Source organism: Schistocerca gregaria, chromosome 8, assembly GCF_023897955.1.
Source record: "Schistocerca gregaria isolate iqSchGreg1 chromosome 8, iqSchGreg1.2, whole genome shotgun sequence".
Taxonomy (NCBI): Eukaryota; Metazoa; Arthropoda; class Insecta; order Orthoptera; family Acrididae; genus Schistocerca; species Schistocerca gregaria.
Genome location: NC_064927.1, coordinates 454,742,655 through 454,769,084, shown reverse-complemented (window position 1 = coordinate 454,769,084; position 26,430 = coordinate 454,742,655). Strand labels below are relative to the sequence as shown.

At 39.1% G+C, this 26,430-nt stretch overlaps 1 protein-coding gene across 1 annotated transcript in view; it reads right to left on the bottom strand.

Annotated features, from left to right (window-relative positions):
- Window positions 1-3,429: 3,429 nt before the first annotated feature.
- LOC126284677 (uncharacterized) overlaps window positions 3,430-26,430 on the bottom strand; it is a 50,166-nt gene continuing 27,165 nt past the window's right edge. The window contains exons 4-5 of the mRNA XM_049983797.1: window positions 22,429-22,680; window positions 3,430-4,970 (exon numbers count right to left, since the gene is read on the bottom strand). Of these exons, the coding sequence (XP_049839754.1) occupies window positions 4,818-4,970; window positions 22,429-22,680 (405 nt within the window). The 3' untranslated portion in view covers window positions 3,430-4,817. The remainder of the gene's footprint in view (window positions 4,971-22,428; window positions 22,681-26,430) is intronic.

Genomic DNA, 26,430 nt, shown 5'->3' with positions numbered 1-26,430 from the left:
AACCTATTTCTTGTACATTTTGTGGCTATAAGGATGATGTGTAGGGGTGTGTAAGAAAGAAGACAGCTTTCTGATGTCACTGTTGATTATGATAACTACCTTGTACTGATGCCAGCCACAATGTAGGGGAATCATTGTCAATACATTAATATTAAGAAAACAAGAAATAAATAAGCTCTGCTATAATTGTCAAAGTATTTCAAGGGTAAACATCACCATCCCTTTCAGACAAATGCATTTCTTTTGAATATATTATGCTCGAAGGATACTCACTTCAAGGTTTTATGTGCATTGACATTAGAACAGTTAAGTAAACAGGAGCAACAGTCAATTGATCTTAGGTAACCTATAAATCAAGGTAATTGCTCCTGTATATATGAGGTGGTGGTGGTGGTGGTGATTGATGTGTTGGGCTTAACAGCACAGTTCATCAGCATCCTTATGATGTGTCACCATACCATTCTTGTAGAGAGGGGGAGGGGGAAAGGCCGTCCTCCAAAATCCACCCATCAAGTAATGCGCACTGTTGTCTTGATACACTAAACTATGACACTGAAAATTGATTAATAAAAATGCTTAATTGCCTGGAAAAGCAATCTATTCCAAGGACAATGATCTTCCCTCTCCAGCACTTTAGGGATCAGACCTGACAGTTCACAAAATTTCAAAACCCATCACACTGGTGTTGGCATTGATGAAGATTGTAGTCATATCTCCATCCAAAATGAGGATTACCCTAATGCCAGTAAATAAAATACATGCAGCCAAAACATGCCGAACTGAAAGTGGCACACCAGAAACTTCACAGAGTGGTGGAAACCTTGTGTTAATGAGCAATGTCATATCTTCAGTCTAGTGAGTAGCACTTTTTCCACTAGTGTGGTTGACACAAAGTCTGCCATGCCTGTGTGATCGACTTGAGTGACCGCACTTTGTTGTGTGCTGCTTCCAACCATTTGGTTCCCCAATTATGCACGATTCTTCTGTCAGACAGTAAGATGAAAAATGTAAATTTGTGGTAAGATCTTATGGGACCAAACTGCTAAGTTCATTGGTCCCTAAGCTCACACACTATTAATCTAACTTAAACTAACTTAAGCTATGGACAACACACTCACCCAGGCCCGAGGGAGGACTCAAATCTCTGCCGAGGCAGGGGGGGGGGGGGGGGGCAGTGGCCAGTAAGATTATAGTGAGTAAAGTGGCAGCATATTGATACACATCGTGCCAACATACTTCTTTGACTGCTTTGTCAGCTGTATCATTTCTCTGTATCCTGATGTGTCCAGGTACACAGCAAACGACTGCCTTCTTGTCTTGGTGTTGAATCCACTGTAAGGTGTCATAAATGATCTCACTCTACTGGTCTGCCAGACACATTTGGTTGACCACTTGTAGTGCACTGAGTGAGTCAGAACAGGTGAGAAATTTTGTACTGGGATGTCTTAAATCCACTCCAGTGCCATCATAATGTGATATAACTCCACACAATAATTCATAAATTGCTCTAGAAATTATACTTGGAAAGCCCAATCAGGGAAAACTGCTGACCAACTGAGTGCATGCCCTTGCTGAGATCCATCTGTATATACAGTAATTAAACTGTAGTATGTACTTAAAAATCAAAGAAAACATATTTGCAAAAAATGTACTCAGGAGTGCACGTTTTCTTGTACTGCATCAAGCTTAAAATCACTTTGGGCCACTGAAGATGCCAAGGTGGCAATTTATTTCATCTCTGTATACTTATTCAAAGGTCTGATACATCCACATCCACGAGACAGTTGGTAACGCAGATCCCAAAAGGCTTAGATGCAGGGGACCAATTCTAGAACAACAACTCAAAGTTGGAGTGGACTGCCACAGTAAATGCAGGCAGGACCAATCGTGCCAGAAGGAAGTACTGCTGAACCTGGAGTGGTGGTACACCACACTCTTCACACGGACTCTGAACTGGGCTGGTCCAACAGGCTTCAGTTGATACCCGATTGCCCTCACGGTGGACAGCATCTAACATCTTGAGGTAGAAAGGACATGCTGATCTATTAACCACACCACATTTAATCATGACCTGACAAATGTCCTCTAAAACTGCAGGAAGCAGAACCGGTCAGCTTTCCATGCCTTTCTGATGAGCCATTTCAAAATATTCAATGATTTCATGCTCTTTCTTTGCAAGTCTTTTGGATGTGGGATGCACGTTAATTGTGTGTCAAATAGTAGACTTAAAAAGCTCACATCATTCTTAAAATTTAAAATATTGTCCCCACTGTGCTCTGCTCGGTTAAAACGTTGACGAGCATAATTAAGACTGACACAAGTACAGTTAAGACTGAAACAAGTAGTTTTTGCTACTGAGAACCTAAAACCAGTCACTGTTGGTGGAAATCCCATGGGGTGGGGGGGCACCATCCCTTCCCAGAGTTTATGGGACACTTTCGTGAGACCCCTCTGCTTCTGGCCTCAGAGGCTCTGTCAGCAACTACAATATGGCTGGCATAGCCCCCAGTGTCACAAGTGCACATACCCTCCTGCCTGGCCCAACACTGAAGGTACCTACAATAAGGCTGTGTCGCCTAGGAGATACATTTGTGTGTGATAGCAATGCTCCTCCCTATTGTTTAGGCGCCAACAGAGCAGTGATAGTTTCCTTTGAGGTAGTGAATGTTCCTGTTAATTCAAATTATATAAAAATAATTATGATGGTAGAACTCCAGCTTGTCCTTAATGAATAATTAGTGTGTTAAAAATTGGTAAATAACATTCTACTGCAGGCACATTCCCGAATCTCTCCGGTGCCTTCTATTTTATCTTTGTCTCCATTTGCCCTCACAATGACATGTCCCTTTGCCAGTCTATCCCTGTCTCATCCATAAGGGTGAAATTAATGGTTCTCAAAGCTAGAAAATCTATTTCTATTTTTACATGCATCAGTCAACAGCTTTCAGAAACTTGCCACCTGAAGGGAAAGTACTGGGCAGCCATTCTCTCCCCTTGTAATTTTACGGCTTTCTGAACTAAATTTTCCTTTGACAGAGTTACATAATGTTTGATTCACTCACATTTTACAGGGACACAGAATTATTTGACTGTCCTAAATCTGCATAAATGTTCCAGAAGCAGTTTTGCATTATATATGCTAAAAGTTTATTGCTTAAATCAAGATTGAACAAGAAATGATACAGCTCTGTGACCATTTCACAGGACTGAAAAAAATTTCCATTTCTTTATGCTCTAAAGACTTTTTTTAAAAAAAATCCTACAACACAAAATAAAAGAGGGGTTACATTTTATTAATCCTCAAATTTTTAGGCTTTTGTAGACACTCTATAAGCATTATAAGATAATAATTACTGTTTATGTCTGACTTTTATATTACCTAGTTTTATGTTATATATTGAGGTAGGATCATTACTTAACTTTCACCAGTCTTTAAAATTGTATTTTATTGGTCATTTATTAGGGCTTTAAAAGCATTCACTTTACAGAGACTGTGCATTTTATTTCAACATGCATCACTATAACATAAATAAACTCTTGAACAATGTTTAGAAGACAATAATAATATAATATTACAAAATTAGAACATTATTTTGTAAACTATACCTAATCAGTCTTATATATCAGGTCATATTTTGTTAAGATACTCATCATTATAAGAGTGCATTACATCATGCAGGATAAATGATATGTCTTCATTACCAATACACAATTTCTACACACCTATTAATTAATAAATTGTAGGCCATCATTTTGAACACAAAACATTCTCCTTTGAATGGACTAGGAAAAATAAAGTTGAGTGACATTTCCTTATTAAAAAGGAAAGTTTCATAGTACAAGTGTTTCCTATATGCACAAATTTGGCTGAACTTCCCTTTACTTGCACATAAAACCATGTAACAAATTAATATCACACAGTAGGAAGATCATAAAATATGGAATAACAACAACAAATAATGTGAAAGACCATATCGTGCTTTCTGGTCAAATCCCCATAGTAAGGAAAACAAAAGCCCTGAGCTCTGTTGGTCAAAAATGTATGATGTTGTTTACAATTCAAATTGTAAATAATTGAACATTCTCTGGTCAACAACAAACAGTTAATCAAGCTGTTGCTTTTTTTTACCGGAAATAGAGTGGCAGCAATATTTGAATACAGTAGTAAAATGACCACGGGAAATTCATTAGCCAGTAGATTTTAAGTCTCACAGTTGAATGTGTTTCCTGTGAGTTGGTCTACATGTTACTTAAGATATTTTAAACCTGCATTGTGTGTACAGAGAATCGTACAAAGTCAGTTTTAATGACAACATATAAATACTGTGTAATTACATGAAAAATTGATTTACCAATACAATACTGTGACAAGAACTAACATTTAGAAGTTTCTATGATACCTTTACAGACATCTACCTTAAATATCTCTTATATGTAAGCACTGCTCATGCAGTACTAACACTTCTGATTAAAGCATACACTGTTGTACTCATTCACTGAAGGGGCAAGAGTCATCATTCAGATTTTATGCTTGAAAGTTGTAACTTTTATGGCCAGTGTTACAACATACACAAAAACTGACTGGTACAGCAGAAACATTAATCGAAATTCATCATGAGATCTAATTTACAAAGTTGTTTATCTAAAAGACAGGATAAGAAAATCTTCCAGATGGCTCTGTAAAAATATTAGCAAAGATATGTTTCCATCAATAACATAACAAAACAAGCTTAGGCTAGTTCCTCAGATAAACAGCATTACAAAAGTATTAGGTCTTTCTCTATAAGTAAGTGAACATCGAAAATCAATATTACATGTTATGAACCTAACAGATCCTGTAGAACATTATCTAGAAAATTTAAACGCTTGGAACAAGAGGTGTTACAATCTTCTAAAACAAAATCAATAGGTTCCTTCTTGGCATCAAGGTCTAACTGCAGATCCTTCATCCCCAAAGATAGTTTCTTTTTCTGAAACATAATGAAAACAGTTTAACTAAAAGTTTGGACCATAAAGTCATCTGTATGTAATTTATGAGGTAACTGAACTGCTCCAAGATATTTTCTTTTGTTATTGAAAATATATGTGTAGGCTGAGTGTTTAATTCCTAAACTTCAAAGAGAAATCTTCTTCCATCTCTCTGAAAATTAATCCACTTCTTTTGCAGTTAAACTGGTTCTTTCCATTTAACACTTCAGGATCAAAAGACATATTCTTATAAAGTCAGTAAAATTTTTTATCTTTATCTTTTATCTTTAAAAATTGCATGTCCTCCATCACATGACTATTGAGAAATCACAGTTAAACTATCTTTTAACAACTTTCACATCTGTTTCTGGAGAACCCATAAAACTTCCTCTGTACCTAATATATAAAAATGAATATTTGTTTATTTGTTTGTTTTCTGTGCATTCCTATAATGTTTATCCAAATGCAATGAAACTTTGGCAAGATGTTGTGTCTACACCCAGGAAGATTTGGTTATAACTACACACCACCCATAGGGGTGGGGTTAGAAAAGGGATGACATGGCAGCATAACTCAGGAACAATTTCAACCAAAATGTGTATGTGTGTGTGTGTGTGTGTGTGTGTGTGGAGAAGCTCGTTATTTATATAAAAATACTGAGAGGGTAATATACACCTACAATCTCTCATGGGCATGTGTGAGAGTGAAAAACCATGACATGTAAAAATATATTCGATGATGACTGTTGTTAGTACCAAACACACAGTCTTTGGGGTCACTCGACTCATAGATTACAGTCCTAGTAAATATACACCCCTTGGAGGTGGAGTGTGCGGAGTGGAGAGTGCAAAGTCAATGCCATATCAGCATCTCTCTGTAACAAATGAAGCAATTTCTACAAAACTTGATATACAGAGGGGTCCAACAAAATGTATCCACTGTTTAAAGGTCCATAACTTGCATACTAATTAACGGAGTTGTCTCACTTTTGGTGAAAGTGTAGGTTAAAGCCCAACTTAAAGATATCACTGTAGCAGTTCGAAATGGTCACCATTAACATCTACACACAAATGATGCCGCCGAACTGCAGCATGAACTACTGACTGCAATGTTTTCAGTTGGATATTTGTACATGAATGTACGATGGATTCTCAAAGTTCATCCAATGTGCGTGGCTTTTATCGATAAACGACATCCTTTAGTTTTTCCCAAAGGAGATAGGTCTGGGGAACGTGGTGGACACTCCACAGCACCTCTACGGCCTATCCGTCTTCCTGGTAGATTTTCGTCAAGATACACAGCAACACGATTTTGGTAGTGGGCTGGGGCACCATCTTGTTGAAAGTAAACTCTTCTGTCTCCATACAAGTCTCAGATGGCAGGTAAAATGTATGTCTGAAGCTTCTGAAGGTACACCTCACCGGTAACTGCACAGTCAAAGAAGAATGGCCCAACCATGCCCCGGTAAGTCAACCCACAACTCACATTTACTCCTGGCAAATTCATGGCTTTGTCTACATGGACGTTCGGATTTTCGGTGGCCCAGTAGATGCAATTGTGTCGATTTACTGTACCACTGAGTTTGAACTGTGCCTCATCAGACCACACAATCATCTCTGCAAACTCTTCATCATTGCGCACCATGTTAGTAAACCACTCGCAGTACTTCATTCTACAATCTGAGTCGCCCTCGTTCATTGCGTTTAGCAATTGTGGGATGTAGTACTTCCACTTTACTGTCTTCAAAATTTGCTGAACACTTGAGCAACTCACTCCAGTTTCACGGGCACACTGTCTCACAGACTTCTGTGGTGAGCGAGTGAATTGTTGTAACACACAACGGGAGTTAACTGGACTTGTTACTGTTACAGGTTGTCCAGATCGTTGTTTGTGTACATCTTTAACACAGCCTTAGGCTTCAAATTTGTCTCGAATGTTACGAATCGTTAAACGTGTTGATGGCTCTGTTAGATACTCATTTCGCCATTGCCATTGAACCTCATTAATGTTTTCGTACTTAAAATACCACTTCAAAACTGACTTCCTTTCATCGATTGTAAGCCTTGTGCCAGCCAAGTTTACTTGAGTAACTAGGTGCAACTAAGAACAAAACACTGACTATCTGGTGACTGTCATCTAACAAAACAAAACAATGCAATACAATGTTTGTGTGGCGATTGCCAAGCCTACAAACTATTACACTACCAAAGATGAGACAACTCCATCAACTAGTTTGCCATTTATGGACTATTAAACAGTGGATACATTTGTTTGGACCCCTCTGTATATATCCATCATTTAACCATACAGTAAAGCAGCATGCCCCCGGGAAAAATTACAGCCGTAGTACAGCTTTACTGTATGGTTAAATGATGATGGCGTCCTCTTGGGTAAAATATTCTGGAGGTAAAATAGTCCCCCATTCAGATCTCCGGGCAGGGCCTACTCAAGAGGATGTCATTATCAGGAAAAAGAAAACTGGCGTTCTACGGATCGGAGCGTAGAATGTCAGATCCCTTAATCGGGCAGGTACGTTAGAAAATTTAAAAAGGGAAATGGGTAGGTTAAAGATAGATATAGTGGGGGTTAGCGAAGTTCGGTGGAAGGAGGAACAAGACTTCTGGGCAGGTGACTACAGAGTCATAAACACAAAATCAAATAGGGGTAATGCAGGAGTAGGTTCAATAATGAATAGCAAAATAGGAATGTGGGTAAGCTACTACAAACAGCATAGTGAACGCATTATTGTGGCCAAGATAGCTACTAAACCCACGCCTACTACAGTAGTACAAGTTTATATGCCAACTAGCTCTGCAGATGATGAAGAAATTGAAGAAATGTATGATGAAATAAAAGAAATTATTCAGATTGTGAAGGGAGACGAAAATTTAATAGTCATGGGTGACTAGAATTCGGCAGTAGGAAAAGGAAGAGAAGGAAATGTAGTAGGTGAATATGGATTGGGCCTAAGAAATGAAAGAGGAAGCTGCCTGGTAGAATTTTGCACAGAGCACAAATTAATCATAGCTAACACTTGGTCCAAGAATCATGAAAGAAGATTGTATATATGGAAGAACCCTGGAGATACTAAAAGGTATCAAGTAGATTATATAATGGTGAGACAGAGATTTAGGAAGCAGGTTTTAAATTGTAAGACATTACCAGGGGGAGATGTGGATTCTGACCACAATCTATTGGTTATGGACCTGTAGATTAAAACTGAAGAAACTGCAAAAAGGTGAGAATTTAAGGAGATGGGACCTGGATAAACTGAGAGAACCAGAGGTTGTACAGAGTTTCAGGGAGAGCATAAGGGAACAATTGACAGGAATGGGGAAAAGAAATGCAGTAGAAGAAGAATGGGTAGCTTTGAGGGATGAAGTAGTGAAGGCAGCTGAGGATCAAGTAGGTAAAAAGACGAAGGCTAGTAGAAATCCTTGGGCGACAGAAGAAATACTGAATTTAATTGATGAAAGGAGAAAATATAAAAATGCAGTAAATGAAGCAGGCAAAAAGGAATACAAACGTCTCAAAAATGAGATAGGCAGGACGTGCAAAATGGCTAAGCAGGCACGGCTAGAGGACAAATGTAAGGATGTAGAGGCTTATCTCACTAGGGGTAAGATAGATACAGCCTACAGGAAAATTAAAGAGACCTTTGGAGAAAAGAGAACCACTTGTACGATTATATCAAAAGCTCAGATGGAAACCCAGTTCTAAGGAAAGAAGGGAAAGCAGAAAGGTGGAAGGAGTATATAGCGGGTCTATACAAGGGCGATGTACTTGAGGACAATATTATGGAAATGGAAGAGGACGTTGATGAAGATGAAATGGGAGATATAATACTGCGTGAAGGGTTTGACAAAGCACTGAAAGACCAGAGTTGAAACATGGCCCCAGGAGTAGACAACATTCCATTATAACTACTGACAGCCTTGCGAGAGCCAGTCCTGACGAAACTCTACCATCTGGTGAGCAAGATGTATAAGACAGGCGAAATACCCTCAGACTTCAAGAAGAATATAATTTCAATCCCAAAGAAAGCAGATGTTGACAAATGTGAAAATTACCGAACTATCAGTTCAATAAGTCACGGCTGCAAAATACTAACGCGTATTCTCTACAGACGAATGGAAAAACTGGTAGAAGCTGACCTCGGGGAAGATCAGTTTGGATTCTGTAGAAATATTGGAACACGTGAGGCAATACTGACCCTACGACTTATCTTAGAAGCTAGATTAAGGAAGGGCAAACCTACGTTTCTAGCATTTGTAGACTTAGAAAAAGCCTTTGACAGTGTTTACTGGAATACTCTCTTTCAAATTCTGAAGTTGGCAGGGGTAAAATACAGGGAGTGAAAGGCTATTTACAATTTGTACAGAAACCAGATGGCAGTTATAAGAGTCGAGGGGTATGAAAGGGATGCAGTGGTTGGGAAGGGAGCGAGACTGGGTTGTAGTCTCTCCCTGATGTTATTCAATCTGTATATTGAGCAAGCAGTGAAGGAAACAAAAGAAAAATTTGGAGTAGGTATTAAAATACATGGAGAAGAAATAAAAACTTTGAGGTTCGCTGATGACATTTTAATTCTGTCAGAGACAGCAAAGGACTTGGAAGAGCAGTTGAATGGAATGGATAGTGTCTTGAAAGGAGGGTATAAGATGAACATCAACAAAAGCAAAACAAGGATAATGGAATGTAGTCGAATTAAATCGGGTGATGCTGAGGGAATTCTATTGGGAAATGAGACACTTAAAGTAGTACGGGAATTTTGCTATTTGGGGAGCAAAATAACTGATGATGGTTGAAGTAGAGAGGATATAAAGGCTGGCAATGACAAGGAAAGCATTTCTGAAGAAGAGAAAATTTGTTAACATCAAGTATAGATTTAAGTGTCAGGAAGTCTTTTCTGAAAGTATTTGTCTGGGGTGTAGCCCTGTATGGAAGTGAAACGTGGACTATAAATAGTTTGGACAAGAAGAGGATAGAATCTTTTGAAATGTGGTGCTACAGAAGAATGCTGAAGATTAGATAGGTAGGTCACATAACTAATGAGGAAGTATTGAATAGGATTGGGGAGAAGAGAAGTTTGTGGCACAACTTAACTACAAGAAGGGATCGGTTGGTAGGACATGTGTTGAGGCATCAAGGGATCACCAATTTAGTATTGGAGGGCAGCGTGGAGGGTAAAAATCGTAGAGGGAGACCAAGAGATGAATACACTAAACAGATTCAGAAAGATGTAGGTTGCAGTAGGTACTGGGAGTTGATGAAGCTTGCACAGGAGCACAGGATAGAGTAGCATGGAGAGCTGCATCAAACCAGTCTCAGGACTGAAGACCACACACACACACACACACACACACACACACACACACACACACACTCTGAAGACCACACACACACACACACACACACACACACACACACACACACACTTGTATGTATCTATCACTGGAAAAAAATACTATGATAGTAAGACATCCCTATGGCTGACTCATAAAAGCATAACTCACAATTGTCTGGAGTACTTTCAACCAACTTTTGATATATATATATGACTAATATACATGACTCGTTATTTGTATAAAAATAGTGTTGGGAAAAGCTGCTCAAGTTTGATCCTACTTTCATTTGTGACAGTGAAACTGTTGTTTCTGCTTGTGCCATTATGTAACGAGGAAGCTACAGGAGATTACTAGCACAGTTGGACGATAATGGTGATGGAAACTGGTCACATTTTGTGCACGATCTTTGCCTGGCAAAAACAATATTGTCCCCTATGTATATATTAAACATAGCTCTGCAAAGGTATAAGGAATTATTGTAAAGACATTCAGCATCGATATTAACATATGTGATCCAGTGATCAATATGGAGCAGTGCTCAGGTCACTGGACTTGCATTTGGGATACGTGAGATTCAAGTATCAGCTCAGCCACTCACATTTAGCTCTTTCTTGGTGTCCATAAGCCACTGAAGGTGGGGTAGCTCCTTCGTAAAGAACATTCACTATTGCCATTTCCATTCTTGGCCATCAAAACTTCAGCTCTGTCTCCGATGAATCCATTATCAATAAGATGTCAAGCCCTAATCTTCCTTATTTGCATCATTTATTAACAGTAGGCTTGCTTCCATTTACCTACATTGAGGACACTCTGCATCACTCTATCATACCATTTAAAATGTTATTTGTTTATACATTTATAAAAGTCTTGGCTACCTGAACTATGCATTTACAAAAAGAATTCAGGAAAAGCATAAATCTGCATAGAGCTTCATAAAAGCAACAATTTCTTGAATGCAGTCTTATTTCATAAGCTAGCAATCAAACAGGCCAAATTTTTAATAAGCAATTTGTATGGATAATGCAAATTCAGCTTCAAAAGGCAATGTTATAAACAGCTCCTCAAATGAAATGTTGTTCAGTTTGTTCATTTTTGCCGCCCCCCCCCCCCCCCCCCCCCTCTGATGAGGTCACCCTGACATGAACGTATCGACAAACGCACAAAGAAAGGGATATGTTAGGCCAAAAAAGAGCGACAGCACCAAAATAAAGTAGTCCTCCACAACGGTATTGTAAGATAAGTTATGTGTATACTTGACAAGTATATGTCTATAATTTGGCATGATATATTTACTACAGATCAGTGGAAATCCCTGGATGAAAGATAATGACTTTGTTGCAACAAATAGGTGCACAGGTTTAGGAAATCATACAATGCAAATTTAAAAGTTATTCTACTACTTTCATCATAAATATTTCTTAATGATCATACTAAAAAAGTAACAGAATTATGGCACACACATAGGTATGCATATTGCCATCTTCTCCTTCGTTACTTGTAAATTGCATAGGAAAGAAAATATATAATAATAACACTAACAACTCAATGCCAAATGTTGCACAGTGGCTAACAAAGTTTATCTTGATTAAATGCAGGAAAACGTACTGGGTAATATTACGAAAAGGAAAGATTGCTACCGGCCATAGAGAGGAGTTATTGGGTAGTAGAAGACAGACACAACAAAAAGACTGCCATATATGTTGAGCTTTTGGGAAAAAGGCCTCCTCCTCAAATAGAAAACACATGCATTCACGCAAGCACAACTCACACACATGACCGCTGTCTCTGACTACTGAGGCCAGGCTCAGTGCTCAGAGAAAGTGGTCTTGTGTGTGAGTTGTGTTTGTGTGTGTGTGTGTGTGTGTGTGTGTGTGTGTGTGTGTGTGTGAGCTGTCTACTTTAAAGGCATTTTGGGTGAACACTCAACATGTATGGTAGTCTTTTTGTGTGTTTTTCTGCAACTCAACATTTTCTTGATATAGTGAGTAGCAATACTGTTCTTACTCCATGCTAGATTTTCCATTGTTTGAAAATGTACTGGACAGTAGATCTAAGTTGTTCCAATCACTTAACATCAGCACAATACTGAATGCTAATATTCAGTGCATTAAAGCTACTCCAAAAACCATGTTGTTGTTGTTGTTGTGGTCTTCAGTCCTGAGACTGGTTTGATGCAGCTCTCCATGCTACTCTATCCTGTGCAAGCTTCTTCATCTCCCAGTACCTACTGCAGCCTACATCCTTCTGAATCTGCTTAGTGTATTCATCTCTTCCTCTCCCTCTACGATTTTTACCCTCCACGCTGCCCTCCAATACTAAATTGGAGGATCCCTTGATGCCTCAGAACATGTCCTACCAACCTATCCCTTCTTGTAGTTAAGTTGTGCCACAAACATCTCTTCTCCCCAATCCTATTCAATACCTCCTCCTTAGTTATATGGTCTACCCATCTAATCTTCAGCATTCTTCTGTAGCACCACACTTCAAAAGCTTCTATTCTCTTCTTGTCCAAACTAGTTATCGTCCATGTTTCACTTCCATACATGGCTACGCTCCATACAAATACATTCAGAAACGACTTCCTGACACTTAAATCAATACTCGATGTTAACAAATTTCTCTTCTTCAGAAACGCTATGCTTGCCATTGCCAGTCTACATTTTATATCCTCTCTACTTCGACCATCATCAGTTATTTTGCTCCCCAAATAGCAAAACTCCTCTACTACTTTAAGTGTCTCATTTCCTAATCTAATTCCCTCAGCATCACCCGACTTAATTCGACTACATTCCATTATGCTTGTTTTGCTTTTGTTGATGTTCATCTTATACCCTCCATTCATGACACTGTCCATTCCGTTCAACTGCTCTTCCAAGTCCTTTGCTGTCTCTGACAGAATTACAATGTCATCAACGAACCTCAAAGTTTTTATTTCTTCTCCATGTATTTTAATACCTACTCCAAATTTTTCTTTTGTTTCCTTCACTGCTTGCTCAATATACAGATTGAATAACATCGGGGATAGGCTACAACCCTGTCTCACTCCCTTCCCAACCACTGCTTCCCTTTCATGTCTCTCGACTCTTATAACTGCCATCTGGTTTCTGTACAAATTGTAAATAGCCTTTCACTCCCTGTATTTTACCCCTGCCAACTTCAGAATTTGAAAGAGAGTATTCCAGTCAACATTGTCAAAAGATTTCTCTAAGTCTACAAATGCTAGAAACGTAGGTTTGCCCTTCCTTAATCTAGCTTCTAAGATAGGGTCAGTATTGCCTCACGTTTTCCAATATTTCTACGGAATCCAAACTGATCTTCCCCGAGGTCAGCTTCTACCAGTTTTTCCATTCGTCTGTAGAGAATACGCGTTAGTATTTTGCAGCCGTGACTTATTGAACTGATAGTTCGGTAATTTTCACATTTGTCAACATCTGCTTTCTTTGGGATTGAAATTATATTCTTCTTGAAGTCTGAGGGTATTTCGCCTGTCTCATACATCTTGCTCACCAGATGGTAGAGTTTTGTCAGGACTGGCTCTCCCAAGCCCGTCAGTAGTTCTAATGGAATGTTGTCTACTCCCGGGGCCTTGTTTCGACTCAGGTCTTTCAGTGCTCTGTCAAACTCTTCACACAGAATCGTATCTCCTATTTCATTTTCATCTACATCCTCTTCCATTTCCATAATATTGTCCTCAAGTACATTGACCTTGTATAGGCCCTCTATATACTCCCTCCACCTTTCTGCTTTCCCTTCTTTGCTTAGAACTGGGTCTCCATCTGAGCTCTTGATATTCATACAAGTGGTTCTCTTTTCTCCAAAGGTCTCTTTAATTCTCCTGAAGGCAGTATATATCTTATCCCTGGTGAGATAAGCCTCTACATCCTTACATTTGTCCTCTAGCCATCCCTGCTTAGCCATTTTGCAATTCTGTTGGATCTCATTTTTGAGACATTTGTATTCCTTTTTGCCTGCTTCATTTTCTCCTTTCATCAATTAAATTCAGTAATTGTTCTGTTACCCAAAGATTTCTACAGGCCCTCTTCTTTTTACCTACTTGATCCTCAGCTGCCTTCACTACTTCATCCCTCAAAGCTACCCATTCTTCTTCTACTGCATTTCTTTTCCCCATTCCTGTCAATTGTTCCCTTATGCTCTCCCTGAAACTCTGTACAACCTCTGGTTCTCTCAGTTTATCCAGGTCCCATCTCCTTAAATTCTCACCTTTTTGCAGTTTCTTCAGTTTTAATCTACAGGTCATAACCAATAGATTGTGGCCAGAATCCACATCTCCCCCTGGTAATGTCTTACAATTTAAAACCTGCTTCCTAAATCTCTGTCTTACCATTATATAATCTATTTGATACCTTTTAGTATCTCCAGTGTTCTTCCATGTATACAACCTTCTTTCATGATTCTTGAACCAAGTGTTAGCTATGATTAATTTGTGCTCTGTGCAAAATTATACCAGGCGGCTTCCTCTTTCATTTCTTAGCCCCAATCCATATTCACCTACTACATTTCCTTCTCTTCCTTTTCCTACTGCCGAATTCTAGTCACCCATGACTATTAAATTTTCGCCTCCCTTCACAATCTGAATAATTTCTTTTATTTCATCATATATTTCTTCAATTTCTTCATCATCTGCAGAGCTAGTTGGCATATACACTTGTACTACTGTAGTAGACGTGGGTTTAGTAGCTATCTTGGCCACAATAATGCGTTCACTATGCTGTTTGTAGTAGCTTACCCGCATTCCTATTTTGCTATTCATTATTAAACCGACTCCTGCATTATCCCTATTTGATTTTGTATTTATAACCCTGTATTCACCTGACCAGAAGTCTTGTTCCTCCTGCCACCGAACTTCACTAATTCCCACTACATCTAACTTTAACCTATCCATTTCCCTTTTTAAATTTTCTAACCTACCTGCCAGATTAAGGGATCTGACATTCCACGCTCTGATCCGTAGAATGCCAGTTTTTTTTTTCTCATGATAACGACGTCCTCCTGAGTAGTCCCCACCCAGAGATCCGAATGGGGGACTATTTTACCTCCGGAATATTTTACCCAAGAGGACGCGATCATCATTTAATTATAAAGCTGCATGCCCTCGGGAAAAATTACGGCTGTAGTTTCCCCTTGCTTTCAGCCATTTGCAGTACCAGCACAGCAAGGCTGTTTTGGTTAGTGTTACAAGGCCAGATCAGTCAATCATTCAGACTGTTGCTCCTGCAACTACTGCAAAGGCTGCTGCCCCTCTTCAGGAACCACACATTTGTCTGGCCTCTCAACAGATACCCCTCTGTTGTGGTTGCACCTACGGTACGGCTATCTGTATCACTGTGGCATGCAAGCCTCCCCACCAACGGCAAGGTCCATGGTTCTTGGGGGGGCCAAAAACCATGTTAACACGAATATGGAAATCATGAAGGTCACATGTAACAGGACTTTCTTCAGAGTGGTGAGAGGTGTGTAAGAAATGCAATTAACATTCATTGAGACATACACAAAAAAGTGTTTTATAATAGCTTTAGTCTCAATCCCAACTGCCAGACAGATTCTGGCAGCCTAACAGTGTGTATCAAAAATACTTGGACTTATCTAGGGGCCATATGTGCATGAAAAATGTCTCACCACAGCATCATCTCACATGATTACATGTTCCAGGTAAAAATAACAAATTATACGCTATCTTCATGGTAAGACTTGATCACATTTCCAGTGGATTCTTTGTCATGTAAAGGCTGGTGTCTAAAAGGGCAGGTGCAAAAGAGCAGTTTCATTATCTGCAAATTAATGAGCCTCAAACCTTTGTAATTTTATCCCTGGGGATGCCCAAAAGAATTCACTCATGTAATGAGAACCCCAAACACAGCCCCACTATCAACAAGTCATGGAAATGGTTGAGCATAGCTGTTGAAGTTTATCAATTTCTGAGGCACGTGATATTACAATATAACAGTTTTTCAGACAGGCGGAAGTGAAGGCAGGGATGTAACAGAGGCACGGCAGTACGGTCATAGTCGTGGTCCTGAAGCCATTTACAAGTGTATATGATGTGTGCAGTGATTTAGCAGGTTGGAGTTTCGTGCTCTGTTCAAGAATCTTAATTTAGATTTCCCATGATTTTCCTAAATCATTTCATGCAAATGCAGAGATAGTTTTTGAGGATACAGTATTTATTATGTATGCTACATCAGACATTATCTTTTCCACCACACGATACATGGCACAATAAAAAGTGACAAGTATTAAAAGCATTATTATAATTCTTCATGTATTTTCCCATTAATACATGATACTAAGGAGTATGTTTTGGTTTGCTCTGACTGTTTCATGTTCATCGTGGGGACTGGCAGATGCAGAACCACAAGTCTTCATGTGAAACGGCAAATCGCATCACTGGACACCAGTGTTGCTGAGTTGACAGCTCTCAGGACAAAAGACAGCTCAATGCAACAAATCAGCCTCTACAATGACAATGAAGAACAAGTAAAGAAATACTGTAAGAAAATGAAGGGATGAATGTTGGAATTATGTTCTGTATTCAGTTCATGTCTAGCTTATTTGGTTACAGAACAATTTCAATTAACTTTAATGTCTTTATATATGGCAGTGTTGTGTATAATGATAATATGCAAAAAATATTTGTGAACTCTTCAACAATATTCAGTGGATATTTGATTTATATTTGAAGATTTATTTTTCTGAAAAACTGAAATTTACCTAATGGGAAAAGATTTCTTTGTTTTAATAAAATGTTCCAGGCTATTATGATGTGGTTGAATGGATTTCACATTAAAACCAAATGTTTCACCCCCATTTGCGGAGGTCACTTTCAAGGGGGGGTCATAGCTTCGAGTGTCCGATTTACACACTGGATCATTACCGACAGCATCAAAATTTGTTTACGCATGTTCCCACACAATGGTGTGATGTCACATGCTTTGAATACCCGAGAACAAATGGTTATAGTCAGTTGTTGTCATCTGCTGTTGCTATCACCCCATCTTCTTCAGCACTGGGATCCAGATGTCATTCAATTTAGTTTTAAAACTAAACAAAAATGTATCTTTGTAGATCCCACTGATGATGCCTTAAAACAAGAAAAGGCGAAACGCGTATGGGAGAAATAAACTAAATAGCAGCAGCAAAAGGCAGTTTAATTTACAAAACAAGCCTTTTAAATATTTGTATTTTAGTAATCTTTTCATCTCCTTGGGCAATTTATTGTACAATCTTACTCCTTAACACAAAAATGCTATTTTGAGTTTATGTTTGTTTTTCTTTGGTAAATGTAAGCCTGAAATGTCTTTTGTTTTATGATTATGCATAAAACTGGTATTGATTTAGTAATGTTTTTCCTGATGTGCACAATACACTGGTGCAGGAGGGATACCCAGTTTATTAAACAGCTTTTTACAATGAGCCCAAATATTACTTCTGGTTATTATTCATACCGCCTTTTCTGCAGTATAAGAATGGTGTCCACGTTTTGTGCATTCAATTCCCAGAAGAGAATCCTATAACTAAGAACTGAGTGCGCATGGGAAGAGCACGTCATCACAAGACACTGGCTGTTACGAACTGACGGTAGAGCTCTAGGATCAAAACATGCTGGTGAAATTCTTCTTAGTGGCACCTTTGTGTGTTCATTCCATGTTAACTGACAATCAATATTCATCTCTAGAAACTTTGTGTTTGTCACACAGTCTATACCAGATGTAGAAGCATGAAACCACAATTTGGTTGCAATAACTGAAAGTCTGTTGTTTGAAACTGATAAACAATATTTTATTCAAAATTATCTCCATTGCTATTTATACTTTTCTCCCACCTATTTGGCAGGCTAAGAATGCAAAAAAGTCAGTTCTTCTTGTGAAAAGAAAAAGTCAGCGAGCCATTTTCGTACATTTTCATATCAATTGAAGTGCTGTTCACTGAGAGCATGTCCCAGTGATGCAAATAGATGAAATTGGACAGAACCAAGTCAGGAGAATAAACCACATGCCCTGGTATTTCCCAACTGAATGCCTTGATTGTTTCCCTGACCCATTTTGCTGTGTGTGACGGGGCAATATGACTTTGGGTTGCCGTTTTCTATATTTCGTTCCTTTTTTATGTAACGCTCGATTTAAATCGATCATTTGCTCTTAGTAGCGATCAGTGTTAATGGTTTCACCAGGTTTTAACAACTCATAATAGATGACATCCTTCTGATCCCATCAAACACAGAGCATTGTTTTCTTTCCAAAGCGATTTAAGCTTGCAGTAGATTGCGATGGTATGCCTGGATTCACCCGTGATTTACAGTGCTTAGAATTCTCAAAATATATCCATTTATCACGACCTGTCACTATTCGATGGAGATGTGATTTTCTTTTGTATCTGCTGAACAACATTTCACAAGTGGTCCTTTGATCTCCTTGCTGTCTTTCATTCAGTTTATTCAGCTCATTCGGAACCCATTTTCCCACTTTCTGCACCTTTCCCATAGCTGTTCGCCTCCATAGCAATCGCCGAAGTGGCATCAAATAAAAAAGACTGGCAATATGGTGACTGAACCCCGAAGGAAATATCCCGGTCAATAAATGCCATACGATCATTTCATTTTTTCCCCAATAGCTTTCAATCAAAGAGAAATGGCTTTCTGCATCACATTCAATTGTTCAGCGAGTTCCTGTTGAGTTTGACTATCATCATCATCCAATGCAATTCGCTGTCTCTGAACTTTTTCAGTGGTTTCCCATGCTTGTCATCTCTCACATCAAAATCCCCACTTCTGAATTTTTTGAACCACTCAGAATACTGTGTTTTCTCAAGAGCATTCTTGTTAAAAGCTTCGACAAGCATTCGATGTGATTATGCTGCAGTTTTCTTCAAATCACAACAGAAAACCAACGCTGTCCGCAAATAGTAGTTTGTAGGCACAAAATTCTACATGTTAACGAGTTTGAAACAGATACCGATGTATGGAACTTGGGTTACTGTGTGCCGACATTTGTCGTCTGCCATTACAAGAAGCACCTATAGGGTAATTCCTGTTTCATACTTCTACACCTGGTAGATTTGTCATGTGCACTTACTGTTACAGAATTGTGTCCCTCTTTGTGCTGAAGTGCACACTGTTCATTTTCTTTATGTTCAATGCTGATTTATTACAATCTGTCCAATTGTAAACACCACTGATTGTTTCATACGCTTTCTCTACTAAGAGTTTTGGTGTTTTATCAGTGACTATGCTGTCATAAGCAAAAATAAATTTTTCCCATATCTTGTATTGCCTGGAAAGTCATTGATACATTAAGAACAGAATTTTGGGCCCAATAACTACCCTGAGGAACACCTATGTTTATGGGTTTCTTGTCTGACAATTATTTTATTAAAAATTTATCATCAGCAAATGTGTGAACCACCTCTACCTTTTTGTACTCTGTTTGCTTGGTAAAACTGGAACCTTTCATTTGTTATTCCTTTTACACCTAGTGCTTCTAGCTCGTTTGTAGCTTGAGTCACGAATGATGGCAGTTGAGTTTAGGTTTCTTTTGTGCACCTATGTCACATGTTCTCTGACAGCCAGTGAGCATTCATTAGTGTTCTGAATGCTCTGCTGTGAATGTTGCTGCCAATGCAAGCATTAAACTTGATTTTAGTAAGAGATTTAGTAAATTTTTATTCCATACTCTGTTACTTGTCATCGCTGATTGTGATGGAAGCAACAAATTCTACTTAACTAAATGGGAGGCACAATTTCCAAGGTGCACACTTTCTTCAAGCACAAATCATATATAAGTGTCCCACAACTGTCCCTTGGAACCAACAACGAAATCATAGTCTGCACCTCGACCTGCATGTACTGCCATTGTTTGTGAATCTGACTGCAGTAGTATTTTATGGTCAATAGAGTTAAAGATCTGAGACAAGCCTAAGAGTATGCCTATAACAGAGTCATCCTTCTCAAGAGCTTCAAGTACCACATTTTTAAATTAAATAATGGCCAATGTTGTACTTCCCCCACTTCAGAAACCAAACATGTAAATTCATACATCATTGTAAAAGTAGTCCCTGTTTGAAGACATTACAACGCTGCACTAATCTTTTGCAAATGTATCAAAAGCAAGAAATTTTATTTTTCTAGGAGTTAATACCACAGTGAACAGTTCATATCAATTGAAAATTGCAATGTACCAATGTACAAAGCTTTCTCAATAATACCTAAGAACTACAGCAATATAGAAATGATAGATAGCTATTCACCAGATAGGTGGCATCGAGTTGCAAACAAACATGATGAAAATGAATGCTAGAAATATCGCTTTTGGACGCAGTCCTACTTCATAAGTGCAGAAAATCTACACACATTCATACAAAAATTCCACACACACACACACACACACACACACACACACACAAATTCTCCACACACACACACACAGCCATGTTCTCCAGGAGAAAGAGTAGTCATGTATGTGGGAGTTCTTGTGTGAATAAGTGTGAGTTTTCTACTTCTGACCTAGGACATTGTCCAAAAGCTGAACTATTTCTAGCATTCTTTTTGACTGTGCCTGTCAGTGACTCAAGTCTCCTCTATGTGATGTGTAGCAATATGTCTTATGCTACTGTCAAGACCATCTATGGAAAGTGGTTGAAGAATGGTGATACCTCAAACAGGCAGCAATGTATCTGATGTCCATGCCTCATCATGGAAAGTGGAGGTTGGAAGCTTCGAACATTATAAGGAAGATAGGCAGTGATCTCTCACAGATTTGATGGCACAGTACAAAGGTGGTGCAAGCATAAGTGTTACAAAAAACACAGTTCAGTGCACATTACTGAACATGGGGTGTCACAGGAGACGACATCTACATGTTCCCATGTTGATCTAACACTATCACAATTACAACTGCAGTGGACATGGGATCATCGAGATAAATCTCATTTCTTGTTACATTAGGTTGATGGTCACATCTGGGTATGCCATTATCCAGGGGAATGCGTACTCGAAAGATGCAGTGTGCAATTAATCCAAGCCGGTGACAGCAGTGTTATGCTATGGGAATGTTCACCGACACTTCCACTGAACTGTGACAGGTGTTGACTATGTGAAAATTATTGAGTTCCACCTACATCCATTTATGCTTGATGTCTTCCCCGATGATGACTGCATCGTCCAAAAGGATAACTGTCTGTGTCACAAGGCTAGATTTGTGCTACAATGATTTGAGGAGCCTGACAATGAACTCTGCCTATAAACCACCAGTCAATAATTTACGGCAACTGCATGAGCTGTGCAAAGACATCTGGTACCACATACCTTCAGAAACCAACCAACGTCCTGGTGGGGCCATGCCACTCCAAGTGACTGCTATATTTCATTCCAAAGGTGGACCAACACACTATTAAGCAGGTCATAGTAAATTTTTGGCTCGCCTGTATATTTTATCCCTTCATTTAGTTTGAAAACCCCACCCTTAAGTTAGTATAAGCACCTTTGACTGATCGTATAATATGAACTATTTTGCAGATCACACATTTATTATTTTACTTCACTCTGCAGCAACAAAAGGGCTAATTTATCACAAATAAATTATACTGTGTCCATTTTTCCCTAACAACTGAAAAGAATGAGAAAGCAACATTCTTGAAATAAATCAAAGTCACATCTTTCTCACTAAAATGAGAGTGCTGAATTCAAGTTATACTTCAACTAACTATGTAACATCCTATGAGTCCCGAAGTCCTACGTTCACCTTGCATGGACTCCAGCATTTCTTGTGATTATTTTGCACGCACTAACAAAGAATGCCTAAATGAAAAATGGTGTGTATGCAACTTTCATAAGATCAAAGAATTGTGTGCTGACTGCAAAATAACCTTTTCCTAAATTTCCCCTTCTATTAAGAAAAAGAGGGAGAAAGGGTTCTTGGCAAAAGAGTGACTTTTTTCATTCCTTCCTTCCTTTTTTTTCCAACCTATGAACCTCATCCTTGATAAATAACATCTACTTCTTTCTGTTTGGTGTTATTGAAGAACAATGAAAAAACAAATTTATAGTACACTCCTACGAGGCAACATGATAGCATGAAGTATCAGAAAAAATGGAACTTACTGGTAACAGACTAGAGAATCCATAAGAAAGTTCTGACAGTCGAGAGGAAATCATAACGAGAGAACGTTTGAGCTGAAGATTTTGCTCTACTAGATCATGGAGCCTATCTTCCATCGGCTCTGGTGTTTTTGCCAGTGACTGTCTTGCAGATGGACGTGAAGGAGTACGTAACTTTGTATCTGCCTCCCTGCGCCATGTGTCACGAGCTGCTTGCTGCTGTTGCACCTGCAACTGTCGCAGAAGTCGGCGAACCTATAAAACACAGATGTGTGCTGAAAGACAGTGTAGATGTTTTCTCAAGGACTACATGGACATGAAACAAGAGAAAGGCACATCTTACTTGTGTGCAAATTACTATTACTGATTAGTCAAATATAACGAAAAAGCCATGGCTAACTTAAACCACTGTCAAGCCAAAAATGAGGATCTGCCCTAATAATCAACTAAACATGTATCTATAAGCATGTCAATTTTGTACATAATAATTCAAATACCCATTTAATATCATCAGTCCTTATGTAGCATATGTGCTACATCCAGTTTTTTTTTTCTCCCCCCCCCCCCCCCCCCCCCAGGGAATAAACTTAACTCTCTATGTCTGACTGTAGTGCATACATTACATTATGCGGCTTTTGTGCACCATTGGCTTTCATTTCAGCATATTCCCAGTAGGTGGCAGTATCTAATTTATGGAAACTGTTTATCACAGTGTCTGGATGCTTCAGGAAATAAGGGTAATTTCTGTTGGTTTTTAGTATTTTTGAACTGCAGTATATGTAGAATATACAGCAATATGCTATTATTTCACTGCAATATTAATGCACTTGGGCGAGAGGGCGCTTCGGTTGGTTTATAATGACTTTTATCACGATATTTAATTAGGACAAGTTTACTGTAACATCACTATATGTTTCCATTAACAGCCATAGGAGCCCAAGTACAATAATACTGTGGTTGGGTAATAATATAGCCTGCACTATAGAATAAGTGACTGTTTAGTTCATAACAACAATATATCAATATATTTTTCTCATGTAGAAGTTGCTTTACATTTGGCAACAAGCTACTGTTTCACATTATAACGGAATTGTTTTCATAATGTTTATGTTTTATACTGAGTTTTATGAATATTGCATGTATTTCAGTTAATTTCTAACATAAATAGCATTCATTTGGAACACATTCCAAAATTTTGATGAGGGATATCAATATTTTTATATTTAGTACTTTCTTATTTACACATTCAAAGCCACTTGTAGGTATAAAACACGGTCAGAAATTGTGCAAAATGCTTTCTCAGAAAATTAATATGAATTATTATGAGATATTAGTTCAGGAGCCTACTCATAGTGTAAACGGTTGCGAAAATCTGCTTGACCTCTTAGTAAGAAATAATCCTGAGGAATTAGGAATCATGATGACCGATACAGGAATTTGTGACCACAAGATTTCTGCAGTGAGACTGAATACCATAATATACAAGTCTACCAAACACAGGCACAAAATATTTATGTTTAAAAATACAGACAAAAAATCGATTGATGTCTTCTTAAGAGACTATCTCCTCCTCTTCCCAACTAACTATGTAAGCAAAGACCATATGTGGCTTAAATTCGGTGAAATCCAATGAGATTTATACCAGATGAAATAATAAGAGACATAACTGATGGTACACAAAACAGCTTAGAACACTGCTACAGAAGCAAAGAAAAATTCATGCCACATTTAAAAGTGTGTAAAATCTCCAAAATTGGCAAAGTTTTACAGAAGCTTGAAATTTAGTGTGAATTTCAGTGTGAGATGCACTTAATAGTTTCCGCAATGAAATACTGTCTTGAAATCTGTCAGGAAATGCAGAGATTCTGATCATATGTAAAGTATAATCCATTCCTCGGCTGTGGAACAGTGATGAGAATGTTACCAATGACAGTGTCACTAAAGCAGATTTTGTGTGTATGTTTGTGTGTCTATCGACCTGCCAGTGCTTTTGTTGGGTAAGTCACATCATCTTTGTTATATATATATCCATCCACACATAAACAGACACAAGCAGACATTTGCGAGTAAATACCTGTCCTTTTTTCCCCTTAAGGTAAGTCTTTCCGCTCCCGGGATTGGACCGACTCCTTACCCTCTCCCTTAAAACCCACATCCTTTCATCTTTCCCTCTCCTTCCCTCTTTCCTCAAGAAGCAACCGTTGGTTGCGAAAGCTTGAATTCTGTGTGTATGTTTGTGTTTGTTTGCGTGTCTATCGACCTGCCAGCACTTTTGTTTGCTAAGTCACATCATCTTTGTTTTTAGATATATTTTTCCCACGTGGAATGTTTCCCTCCCTCTCTCTCTCTCTCTCTCTCTCTCTCTCTCTCTCTCTCTCTCTATATATATATATATATATATATATATATATATATATATATAAAATAGAAAGAAACTTCCCCATGGGAAAAATATATTGAAAACAAAGATTCCAAGACTTACCAAGCGGGAAAGCGCCGGCAGACAGGCACATGAACAAAACACACAAACACACACACAGAATTACGAGCTTTCGCAACTGGCAGTTGCTTCGTCAGGAAAGAGGGAAGGAGAGGGAAAAATGAAAGGATGTGGGTTTTAAGGGAGAGGGTAAGGAGTCATTCCAATCCCGGGAGCGGAAAGACTTCCCTTAGGGGAAAAAAAGGACAGGTGTACACTCGCACACACACACATATCCATCCGCACATACACAGACACAAGCAGACACACACATAAAAATATATTAAAAACAAAGATTCCAAGACTTACCAAGCGGGAAAGCGCCGGTAGATAGGCACAATAAATAATACACACAAACACACACCGAATTTTAGCTTTCGCAGCCGACGGTTGCTTCTTCAGGAAAGAGGGAAGGAGAGGGAAAGACGAAAGGATGTGGGTTTTAAGGGAGAGGGAAAGGAGTCATTCCAATCCCGGGAGCGGAAAGACTTACCTTAGGGGGAAAAAAGGATGGTATACACACACACATATCGATCCATACATACACAGACATATTTAAAGGCAAAGAGTATGGGCAGAGATGTAAGTCAAGGCGGAATTGTGGAGGCAAAGATGATGTTGAATGACAGGTGAGGTATGAGCGGCGGCAACTTGAAATTAGCGGAGATTGAGGCCTGGTGGATAACGAGAAGAGAGGATATATTGAAGGGCAAGTTCCCATCTCCGGAGTTCGGATAGGTTGGTGTTGGTGGGAAGTATCCAGATAACTCGGACGGTGTAACACTGTGCCAAGATGTGCTGGCCGTGCACCAAGGCATGTTTACCAACAAACACTGTCTGCCTGTGTCCGTTCATGCGAATGGACAGTTTGTTGCTGGTCATTCCCACATAGAACGCTTCACAGTGTAGGCAGGTCAGTTGGTAAATCACGTGGGTGCTTTCACACGTGGCTCTGCCTTTGATCGTGCACACCTTCCAGGTTACAGGACTGGAGTAGGTGGTGGTGGGAGGGTGCATAGAACAGGTTTTACACCGAGGGCGGTTACAAGGGTAGGAGCCAGAGGGTAGGGAAGGTGGTTTGGGGATTTCATAGGGATGAAGCAAGAGGTTACGAAGGTTAGGTGGACGGCGGAAAGACACTCTTGGTGGAGTGGGGAGGATTTCATGAAGGATGGATCTCATTTCGGGGCAGGATTTTAGGAAGTCGTATCCCTGCTGGAGACCCACATTCAGAGTCTGATCCAGTCCCGGGAAATATGCTGTCACAAGTGGGGCACTTTTAGGGTTCTTCTGTGAGAGGTTCTGGGTTTGAGGGGATGAGGAAGTGGCTCTGGTTATTTGCTTCTGTACCAGGTCGGGAGTGTAGCTGCGGGATGCGAAAGCTGTTTTCAGGTTGTTGGTGTAATGGTTCAGGGATTCAGGACTGGAGCAGATTCATTTGCCATGAAGGCCTAGGCTGTAGGGAAGGGACCGTTTGATATGGAATGGGTGGCAGCTGTCATAATGGAGGTACTGTTGCTTGTTGG